Source organism: Echiichthys vipera (assembly GCF_963691815.1).
Source record: "Echiichthys vipera genome assembly, chromosome: 6".
NCBI classification, from domain to species: Eukaryota; Metazoa; Chordata; class Actinopteri; order Perciformes; family Trachinidae; genus Echiichthys; species Echiichthys vipera.
In genome coordinates, this window is record NC_139831.1 from 18,173,253 (window position 1) to 18,184,973 (window position 11,721).

Consider the following 11,721-nt stretch of genomic DNA (forward strand, 5'->3'; position numbering starts at 1 on the left):
GCTTGTCTGCTGTTTGTTCGTTACCCGCAAAACATCTGAGTAAAACAAGAAAGTCTTGAGTCTGTCTGAATCAAGGTTAGAACCAACATTTATTTTTGTCATTTTTTTTTATAAAGTCCAAAAAAACAATCTGTTTATAATAACAATAAAAAGGAGAAACATCTGAGAGCAAACATTTTAAACAATTTCCTGATGACTTGATCACTCAATTACTAAACTAATTGCTAAATTACTGTTGTTTGACTTTGTGTTGTGTATCTAAATTTAAAGCTTGCATATTATGGTCATTTTTAGGTATTGTATTTTGGTTTTCTACTACAACGTGTTTAAATGGTGTAATGTTCAAAACATGCTATTTTTCTCATACTGTCTATCTGAATATACCTGTATTCACCCTCCATGTGAAATGCTCCATTCCTGTCTTTTTACTCCTGGAAAAAGCCCAGTCTGCTCTGATTGGTCAGCGTTTCTGGGTCTTCCACATCTGTGCTCTCTGCGTTATTGCGGCCAGGGAATAAATAACAACCTAGCTGCACGCACTTCTTATATACTGTATAGCTGTGACATCACAAATGTATGGAGGTCCTGATGGCTGGTTTCTTTGTTGTTGGCTGTTTCTGAATATGTGGATTGAGCTTTTTAATACTTAGCACCTCAATCTGCTTTATAATTCAAAGAGGCATGGAAATCACTATCACCATTAAGGTCCTTTGTGGTGTTGAATATGGTCTGATTTCTTACATGAAGTTATGGAAGTATAAAATGTTGCCTTTTCTCGAAGCCAAATTTAAAATGTTTATTCTGACTAAGATGCTCTCAGTGCTGAATTTGGTTTTGTTTTCCACTTTAACTAGCCTAATAAAGGCAACTTTCCATTAGTTGCAGCTTAAACGTGTTACACCCATGTTAATGCCACATGTTTTCGTTTGGTTTTGATATATCAGATTGTGTTTTACTAATGCTACACTCTGTGCATCTGTCATGTGTGACCACTTTCCCTGTTCTGTCTGAATCAGTAAGTAGATCACAGAAATGGGGCAGAGAGGCTTGAGTGTACTGTACTTACCAAGGAGGAGGTTGCAAGTATGAATTAATTTACTCCCAACCAACAAAGACCTATCATTTTACATTTAAAAAAGGGTCTTTTTATGTTCCCTGTCCTTTTGTAATAGTCATTGTATAATAATCTCCATTGTCACTTATTAATTCAGCTTATTGGAGCATGTGTGTCCCTGTGTGCACTGGAGAGGGGGAGCAATGTGAGCCTTTATTTAGTTATTTTTACTTTAGATGACACAGTTTGCGGCGTGGCGCTGGCCCTTTAAGAGCGAGTCTGTCCAGCAGCGGCAGAGAGCAGACTGCAGCCGGAGACTGCAGCACACCCTCGGCTGCTGCTAACCCACCTGACAGCACACACGGAGCGGACGGACGGGCAGGCAGCACCGGCACAGCCTCCCGCTTCACGTCGCAACACACCGCGTCCTTGAAGGGGGAATGGGGGGCATATAGCCCGCTTTTCGCTGACTAACTAGTTTCCTGTAGAAGCGGTGAAGGCTCACGGCCGGCGGGTCCAGAAAGATGGTTTCCTGGATGATTTCGAGGATAGTTGTGTGAGTATGGGGCTGGGGCTTCATCTGTTGTTGTGTCGGCTCCTCCATTCATCAGCTGTCTGATGCTGAACGCTCCGCCATCTAGCATAGCATCCGTTTTCTGTCTGACCTTTTTCAGTCATGTATAAAATACTGCGGGTTTTACGGTAATTAGACACCGAGCTAAGCAACTGTCGACATAACCGTTGTGACCGTTGGTATGTTTCTAACCGTTGCTATGCTTCTTTAATAATGCAGTACAGTCAGCATCCAGCGCGTGCTAGCCGCTGGATGCTAACGTATGCTGGTTTGCCAGTAACCACCTGACAGATAATGTGTTGGCAGGGAAATGAGCTGTTAGCTGGTCACATTATTCAAGTGGAGCCTGCTTAATATGCCGGCCCTGCTGCAGACAAGTAAACAGCCTGAAGATTGCTGGTCTCTTAGTAGATTAAACATCACAGCAGCAGCATATGGTAACATGAGTTAGTAAAATGTGGCCCAGTCATGGATTTCATCCTTGATCATGTCCAGGAACTGACCAGATGAATGTTTTTAATTTCAATATTACAATATGTTGGAGAGACTGCCGATGTTCTCCTTGCTGTCATCAGTATCAGCAGTTCAGGCCTGGACTTGAACCTGTACACACTACATCCTGACAGTGGGGATGACTCAACTAAAGCCAGCAGCTACCATCATCCTGATCTCTTATGCAGACAATTTGTTTTTACAATGCTGCATTTGTGTCATAGTATTATATCAGATGATTGCTCTGAGTCTGTCAATGATGCTGTCAATTTAATGTGGCTTTAACCAGCTTGGTTAGTGTGATCTTCAAAACGTAGCTGAGCTATGACTGTTTCTTTGAAAGGCCTATAGGTGCAGACGTGTTATTGGTGTTTCATTGCTATAAATATTCTGCCTCGCTGGATTACATAAACTGAAGATAACATAGGCAAACGGTTACTTTTAGTAGCATCCAGCTGGCTCTTCCACTTCGTTGCACCTCAGGTAATCATGCGTCAGTGGGAGACAAACAATGTGACTGTATATGAATCATAATGGCTGCTGCACATCTAACACAAGATCAATCATTTTTCATCTTTGCTCTGTCCTTTAAACATGCAGCTGGCTCTTTAAGGATTATTTGCCACTTTCTTTTGTGGTGTTTTTTTAATTATTTTTTACAGAAAAATGATTTGTCCCCACCAGAAAAAATGAAAACGGATTGACAAGACGCAAATCACTATATGCTCAATACATCTAAACTTGGAGTCTCAAACTCTGATGTGAACCTGAGATGGTAACACAAAGGGGCACTGGGCATCTGCGGAGGGAGTCTACTGGCCTAGTGGCCTGCTACGAGTCGCCTCAGCTTACTGTACAAAGCTGAAAGGCACTGTACACATGACTGAGCAGCTCAGACACATACTGGTACAGACGATCTTTTTAAATACTGAGAAAAATAGTAGATGACTGAAGTCTGACTCTGACAACACTGACAATCAGTGGTTTACACTGTAAGCATACAGGCAAGCTTGTGACTTGCTGAACTCTATTCACTCTGCTAACCCCTCACTCAGCATTTAACATCCTGTCACATCAGCACAAATCACCACAGTGGCACAGGACGCCACCAAATGTACATCAAAAACACGGCTCTGTGTGCATGGCGTCCCTATCCGCACGTGGACCAACACATGGTGACCCACCCCTGGCACTCTCGTGTGTTTTTCCATTTAGCCTCGCTGCAGTCTTCCTGACTTCCGTGATCTCCATTATATCTTTTGTGCCGATAATGAGACCGCATGTTTTGACAAGCCACTGCCCATCACGGCTCCACCGTGGCATCACCATTCAGATCAAAACCACAGAGAGAGTGACTTTGCTACTTGTGTTTACACAAGTGCAGAGCAAACATGGCTATCCGGCTTTTTAAGCAGGAACACATTTGTTAGGTGTCAACACCCAGAGGCCACGTTCTCAAGCTGAATCCCCCTCCTCTGACCCATGCTCCTCTGCTTTTTGCAGCCTTGCCTTTGGGACGCTCTACCCAGCATACTCCTCCTACAAGGCTGTCAAAACGAAGAATGTGAAGGAATATGTGAGTATCACCTCTGATTACTAAATCACAGCAGAGTGTTTTAACCACTGCCTGCTCTGTTTTGACTTTTGTGATATTTTTTGCCCTAGGCTGCTGTGTGCTATTTTTACACTGTTTTTAAATACACGTTGTGAGAATTCATGTATTACAAAGCCCACAGATGGAAAGGCCAGGCATACACTTGATATCATTTAATAGGAGGAAAATTGTAATTCACCTGGAGTCTTTCTGTTTTGATGTTGGCCAGGCTCACTAGTTTGTCTCTTAGAGCACTATCACTCAAGACTGCTTACCAAAATATCAAGTTTTATAATAACCAGAGTCTCACAGACAAGCTTAGTGGTAGTGGGTGGGGTGGGGGTGGATAATTTTAATTCAACACCTGCAAAGAATATATGAATTCTCATGCACCTCCTAATGATTACATAGTAGCCTGTCATGCTGCAGCCTGTGTCCGCCTGCAGTTGTACCCAGCTGGGTCATAGTGGATCCCAAGAAGAAAAACAACAGATCTTTCTCGAGTAAAAAAATCCCTTTATTTTCATACTTTTCCAAGTCAGAAAAAAGGCTGGAAACCAGCATGTTCAGTTCATGACACTACCCAGTCCCTTGATACCAAAATGATACATACACTCCTTTATTTAGTCATGATGTCCTATAGCACCTGCGACTTAGCTCTAATTTGTACTGCACTGTTGATGTTTTAAAACTCAACACAGCCCATTGAATTTTCATAACACTGAGCTCATAGAAGAGTTTGGGATTTAGTGCCATTCTAAATAAAACAGAGAGGATCTGAGAATATTTTTTTAAGAAACACAGCCAAATAAAAAACAGTAGTTTCTGGGGTCCTCCCTGCTGCTTACCTCATCGAGAGAGAGAGAGAGAGAGAGAGAGAATCCTGGCCATCTGCCTAGATTTGCACTGGAGAACAATCTCCTCCCTGCTTGTTACTATGGAAACCCCATGGTCCCCCCACCCCCCTATCCCCACCGCTACTCAAGCAGACTGAATGAGGGATGGAGAGAGAGGGTGATGGACGCCATCTTTGGAACTGATGTTTTCTTTCCTCTTGTTTGGCTTGTTTCTAATGAGTCCAATGATTCACCATTATGTGTGTTTGTGTGGCTGCATGCCTGGGGCCTGTTAATGCCTTTAAACACATCATTATGCCATGCAGTTATTTTCTCGGATTTTGTAACACTTCATATACCAATATGTTTGATATTTGAGAACATATTTCAACTAAATCTATGTCGTTTGGTATCATAGGCTAGTTTATAGCATGCCCTACATTTCCTTTGCCTCCAGGGCATTGACCACGCATACTGATGTGATCTGACAGGGCTGAAACATATGTTTCATTTCTGCATTGGCATGTCTGTTTAGCTCCACGTGTCTCAGCACGTGCACATTAGATGCTGTGGGTTTTCATGTGCAATTTTTGTGTTGTTCTCTTTCCTCACCTCTGTCTGTCTGTGTGTGTGTCTAGGTGAAGTGGATGATGTACTGGATAGTGTTTGCGTTGTTCACTACAGCAGAGACGGCCACAGACCTGCTCCTATCGTGGTGAGTCAGGAAGCTGCTCATGATCGCCCCCCTCGTGCCCAAGGAGCTTATAATAAATAAACAGCTTATATAATAACAACAGACGCATTCGGTGTGTATCTTGTACGAAGTGTTCTTGATATTTTTAGTACAATGACCTCTATTAAAGTTTTCACTTAGGCAACACAATTATTCAGCATTTTTATATATCAGAAAGTGTCTTTCTCTTTATAACTCGGGTGCCTGTTTCCTTTTTCATTTTATTGTCTCTCCTCTCTGATCCTACTGTATGTTTGTCTGTTTCATTACCCAGGTTTCCATTTTACTTTGAGCTAAAGATTGCCTTTGTGATCTGGCTCCTGTCCCCTTACACCAAGGGCTCCAGTGTCCTTTACCGCAAGTTTGTCCACCCAACGCTGTCCAACAAAGAGAAGGTAGGAATGTGACCTTTTTAAGTTCGTCCCACAAATATAAACCGATTTGCACTTTGAAATATTGAAATATTCATTACTGCTTCCATTGTTGTCTTCCCCTTCAACTGTCGTCCTGTGCTGTAGGAGATAGATGAGTACATAGCGCAGGCCAAAGACAGGAGTTATGATACCATGATGAAGTTTGGAAAGAGGGGTCTCAACCTGGCTGCTAATGCTGCTGTCACCGCAGCCACCAAGGTGAGCTGTGCTCCATGAATACATTTTTTTTTTACGTTTTACATCTGTAATATCTTCATTGTGCGTGCGTGTGTGAGATGCGAGAGCAGCGGCCTGAAGGTGCCACAAATTGTTCTTGATCTGATGTTGTGACAGGCTCATGCAAATGCTCAGAAGAGGAAGCCTTGACTCTGATATTTGCTGGTTACACCAGGAAACCCAAAATATTAGCCGATGTTGCTGCTCAGTTAAAGGTCATTCATGCAGAATTTAATGTTTATGCACAGTTTAAGTCAATATTTTACCATGATTTTCCCCCCCCAACAGATCCTCATATAATAGTTTTATAATCATTTAACTGATTATTGCAAGTTTCACGCCAATTCAAGTGGGGTAAAGCTTAAGCGCCTTAAGTTATTTGTCAAAAAAATAAATAGGACCTTTTAATATTCAGAGCTGTGGCTGACCAATATATAGTACCAGTCAAAAGTTTGGACACGCTTTCTCATTCACTTGCATGGGAAAGCGTGTCCAAACCTTTGACTGTTACTGTATTTGCCATTAAATTCTGTCCTGTCTTGTTAGCCTTACGTAGATCAGGCTAATCCGTCCGTTTTTAAAAAACAAACATGAGTTGGCAAGTAAAAACATTTGTGTCGTCAATCGATAAAAACAAACTAATTTTGCATAATTTTCTGTGATTAATCCCTTTTTTTGGATATTAAAATGTGGAATAATGGAAAATAATGTAGAATTAACACAAAGGAAGTATTTAAAAAGACCTTTTGAATTACCTTTTCCTCTAAGGCGTGAATGATGCAGAGGTGAGGGATCGATACCCTCATGCTGTCTCATATCTGACATGTCTGTTTGGTTTTGCTGTGATGCCCAGGGGCAGGGCGTGCTGTCAGACAAGCTGCGGAGTTTCAGCATGCAGGACCTGACTCTCATCAATGCTGATGATGAGCTCTCTCTGCACACATCAGATGCCCGCATGAGAAGGGACCCCATGGATGAGATGAGCTCAGGGGCTAGCACTCTGCCCCGGGTCAAGAGCACCACGACACGGCAGTGTAAGGCCACAAGACACGCACAACCCACACTGCTTCATTAGCAGCTTCATGTGCAGAAGCATGGAGTCTCACACATCTGCATAAATACATACATCCTGTGTGATCAGTTTGCTGATTGGGCTGGAGAGTCCTTTAGAGGACTTCCCTTGTTTAACTTTTTATTGGAGCAGGACTGGGGCTAGCCGGGCCAAGTGGAGTCATGTGATTTACAGCAATGCAAGATGTCAGGGAAGGGGGGTGTGAAAGCATGTGATTCCAGTGGGAGGAGAAGCTTGGAAGGAGGACTCTTTGTGTCTCACTACACTGCCGGCTGTCTGGCTGTGCTGTGTGGGCCTGACAAGCTGTGAACTGAATACAGAAAGAGGGACACAGATGCAGTGAAACAATGAAGGAACAGGGTGAACGTGTACACTTTTTAATTTATACTTACAAAGAAACCATGTGTAACTTCAAAACCCAGTCTGACATAAAGATGAGCAACACACTGAAGTGAAAGAATCAATCAGTCAGAGTTGACATAAAATCTTCACATGATCTGTGCGTGGATGTTGCTTTTTAATAAAGTTGAACAATCTAGTATGCTGAAAAGAATCCAAGCTCAAAGGTCTTCTTACTGAAGCACAATCTAACGAGAGGGAGTGCTGTTGAACTCAGCATAATATATAATTGGACACACTTGAACACTGATTTGGTCTCTAGCACAGTCCTGAATTGGTTAAAGTCCTACCTACAAGACGGAGATTATTTTGTATCATTTGGTAGCAGTACATCAGAGTATTTCTCATTGTGGAGTTCCACAAGGGTCACTTCTTGGAACATTGTTGTTTAATCTTTTCAGTTTGTCACAGAATCAACTTCAATATTGTTTTGCTTGTCCATAAATCACAGAAGTCCAAGTTTCTTATCAGATCTCCTGACCCAGTATGAACCTTGCAGACCTGAGGTCGGCTGGTTCTGGATTACTGGTTGTTCCCAGAGTCAAAACTAAACGTGGCAAAGCTGCTTTTAGCTTCTATGCTGGTCAAAGAGCTTAGGCTTTAGTCAATGGGGACTACTTTCAAATCCAAGCTATAGATCCACCTTTTTACCATGCTTTTAATTGATTTTCTGTGTTTTATTTTGTGTCCATGTGATTGTTTATTTTGTGTTTATTGACTTATTCCATGCTTTTGCCTGCATTCTTTAAATGTTTTAAAATCATATTTTACCTTTTGGTGTAACATAAACTATATAAATAAGTTAGACTTTCCTTGAATGTCGTGATATCTGTGATATAGTTGTAGGCATGTAGCCACAGCATCATGTAGCCTTTGGTGTCATTGCACTGTGATGGAAGAACCTCTGATGACCGTGTCTGAATTTTTATTTACCCAGCACCTTTCTTGACACTAGAATACTGCAATGGTGGCTGGACAAAAGAGGCTTCTTCATTATATAGCCAACATTTAACTGTAAAACTAGTGGAAACAAAAACTTGGCCACTTTGGCCACTGGTGGTGCTAGATTTAGTGACTGCAGTCACAATCTGCAAATACACCCTTTTGAACAGTTAATCAATTATTGTAAATTAATGGGAAAGAAGTTTTGCAGTGTCTATATATTATAGAATGCAATATTATATGTAATTATTATTTGGTTCAGAGGTAATGAAATGCAGAAATGTGACTCTCTCTGGTGTTTAAGCTGTCTGGTGATTATTTTTTCACCTATGTTCAATCTTGACCCTGAACTACTCTCCCAGTGAGTGACCCACAATTTTTGTTTTTGTTTGTTTCAGCAGCCCGCTCTTTGGCCGTCACGTCTCTTGCTGATGACACATCATCCCAACACAGCTCTGACCAATCAGACACAAGGACTGAACACTCTGATGAAGACTTAGGAGACAAAGCGCCCAAACGCAGTACCGCCGTCAAGGCAACAAAGAAACCTGCTGCTAAGACAGAGGTAGGGCCAATACACACACACACACACACACACACCCCCCTAGAGAATGAAGTCAGATTCAATCGATGGTATTCAGTGCTGTATATTGTGCTTAAAGCCCAGTTCAGACCAAAGATTCGAAACGAGACAAAAACGTTTTAGAACTTTGGGTTCTAAGGTTACAGAACATTGCAAGTTCAACTCTTCTCATTGCGAATCTTTGGTCTGAAATGGGCTTTGACATACTATGACATCAGGACACGTGAAAGGGAAATGTACTCTGACTGTACCTTCACTCAAGGACATCATCAGGGTTATTTTCAGACCTGAAAACACCCAACGTCTTATCACCCAACTTTAATTTAACTAACTTTAAGTCATTGTTGACTTTCTCCTTCTTTTCTTTTCTGTTATTTAATCGACTGTGTCAATCCTTGTTTTTCTCCTCCGCTCTCTGCTAGACTCAAACCAAGACGGTGAAGAAGCCGGCCAAGAAAAAGGCCACGACTGCCAATGCTGAGACGCCACCATGAGGCCTGCTGTCCACATCCACCGGCCTACACTCTCTCCCCCCACAGGCGGGCCCTTCTTCCTCTGTTTACACACAAAAACACATATATGAAATGTGTCACTTTCTGTTTCGTAGAGCAAAGTGCAGGTTTAATTTTTAGCAGTATGTGGGCACCTGTAGGTTGGGAACAGTTCTTTAACATTTACTGGGTTGTTGCATACTTTGTCTCACTATTTACTTACTGTGAGCTCATCCCAGACTAAACAGTCAGGGATGTTTCTTAGATATATTTTTGGTCTGATGACGGTTAGTGACATATCCATAAGGGGTCCTTTTCCTTTCAACCCATAGACATATATGTAGGTAAGTGAGAATATAAGATGGCCATGTTGCAGTTTTCCAGTCTCTGACATTTTTCTCAATTAAGACTGTTTTGAGGTAAGTATCTCTAGTAAAATATTACATTAATCCCTCTTGGTTCTATATATTTTTGTTCCTAATGTGTCCCCTGGGGTAGTCCTGCATGGTTCCAGTTGAAATTTTAAAAAATCTGACCCTCTCGGTGCGTGCAGGCTACAAATCTGCATCCTCATCTGTACCGGACGATGATAGTAGAAATCTTTCTTGGCTCTAAGTTCATTGTGAGGTTTTTATCTTTTTACTGAGGAGTAAGAAGGTGGTTGAAATCAACTGGAAACACTTTGGCCATTAGTTGTAGACATCCTGATTACTGTTTGCACATAATACCACCACCATGCTGTAGCTAATGCAATGGTGTAGTTTTATTGAGTCTCTATCTGACCTTAACCTCTTTGACTGCATCATAGGCCTCACAGCTCGTGGAAGAGTTAAGCTTCCCCTCATTAAGTGCGAATACCTCTGAGTGAGTCTGGCTCTGTTAAGTTCAGGACTCACTCACACTAACTTTCTTCCTCACTGCTTTAATGTGACTTTCACGTCACTACAGTGCTGGGGATGGAGGGGTTTGATCAGTGTTGGCTCAGTTATCCATCTAGACTTCACGCTCTTATTTATTAAGCTTCTGTTTTATCCAGTTCTTTTGGTCATGTAATGAGTGATATGATGATCAGTTGTGCATAGCCAGGCCTCTTATGGTAATGCTGTAACTAGTCATAGCAACATATCTGCTTTCACCACAGTAGTGATGTCTATTGTTTGTGTTCAACATTAGAAAGTCGTGGCGAAGCTCCGCACTTTCTCACTCCTTCTACCCAGCTGTGTGGTGACACCCTGCCTCTTTGTTATATTTATACATCTCAGAAGCCAGGAAAAAAGCAAAGCAATATGGAAATAATTAAACCAAAACCATTATCAGGAGACTGAGAGAATTATTTTCTCATCCCCGAGTGGTGTCTTCTGAGTGCTCTAAAGAGAGATTTTAAATGCATGAGAGGGACATTCTGCACTTATTGCTGCTGTCTGCAGAGTGACACTAGTTTGAACCAGTAGGGGGAGACAAACCCCACCTCAACTGTTGGTAAGAACAAAACAATATGTAAACAAAATGTAAATAGTAACCGTGACTGTATATATAGTATGAGCTTGCTTGCCTTATTCATTCTCTGGGCTTACATTCATTTCATTTTAAGTCATTTGTATGTGGGTTTTTTTTTTTTGTTTTTTTAAACTCTTAATCTTGACAAATCTTATGTTCTGAAACTGGAAGAAGCTCGGACTTCACAAGTGTGGACGTCTGGTGTTTGATTTTTGTATTTTTAACATGTTTACTTTCATTTTTGGGGTTTTTCTTTCATTATAACTTCTCTATCACAAAGTAGGGAATAACCAGACTGAGTATAAACCGATGCTTGTAAATTCACATCCTGCTAAATACTCAACTCTGACTGGTTAAATCGTATTTTAGAGCCAGAAGCTGAAAACACTCTTTTTTTCTTTCTTCGTCTTAATTCAATGTTTGCATTGAATGAAAAGAAGACGGCTCATAATAAAACACATTGTCTTTTACGGCCCTGCATTTTTATCTTGTGTTCATGCCATTTTTGAATATTTATTGTTTATTTTCTCTGCTGAAAATCTGTATTGTATACAGGGATGTTCATCTGTATATTGTTTGTGCCAATTCTCATAGCTCCATGTCAGAAAGAGTTACAGTGGTATCCAACAAGGTCATGTATCAGTAATAAAACTACTAATAAAGGAAATCAAATCAGAATGTTCTTGTCATTTATCTTGGTTATTCGGAGATTAACAAAGAACTGAGATTAACACCTTGTGGTTGTATTTTCCAACCAGTCAAGTTGAAGTTTAAGTCCATGTCTGTCCAGATACATTATATATT

The 11,721-nt window shown here is 41.2% G+C and overlaps 1 protein-coding gene across 2 annotated transcripts; it reads left to right on the forward strand.

The window, feature by feature from the left end:
* Window positions 1–1,472: 1,472 nt before the first annotated feature.
* Window positions 1,473–11,510, forward strand: reep2 (receptor accessory protein 2). Of its 2 annotated transcripts, none has more exons than XM_083915404.1 (8): window positions 1,473–1,610; window positions 3,624–3,696; window positions 5,189–5,265; window positions 5,558–5,678; window positions 5,802–5,915; window positions 6,787–6,967; window positions 8,745–8,911; window positions 9,352–11,510. In XM_083915404.1, the coding sequence occupies exons 1-8, from the start codon at window positions 1,579–1,581 to the stop codon at window positions 9,421–9,423; spliced, it is 837 nt and encodes a 278-aa protein (XP_083771530.1). In that variant the 5' UTR covers window positions 1,473–1,578; the 3' UTR covers window positions 9,424–11,510. The 2 variants fall into 2 exon arrangements, with proteins under 2 accessions (XP_083771530.1, XP_083771531.1); XM_083915405.1 differs by having other exon boundaries at window positions 8,748–8,911.
* The last annotated feature ends 211 nt before the right edge of the window (window positions 11,511–11,721 follow it).

Bases quoted from the DNA above. Each gene is read 5' to 3' on its own strand.
- reep2 (XM_083915404.1), top strand. From the start codon at position 1,579: ATGGTTTCCTGGATGATTTCGAGGATAGTTGT. The intron at 3,697-5,188 runs GTGAGTATCACC...GTGTGTGTCTAG, and splicing joins CGAAGAATGTGAAGGAATAT to GTGAAGTGGATGATGTACTG. The intron at 8,912-9,351 runs GTAGGGCCAATA...GCTCTCTGCTAG, and splicing joins AACCTGCTGCTAAGACAGAG to ACTCAAACCAAGACGGTGAA.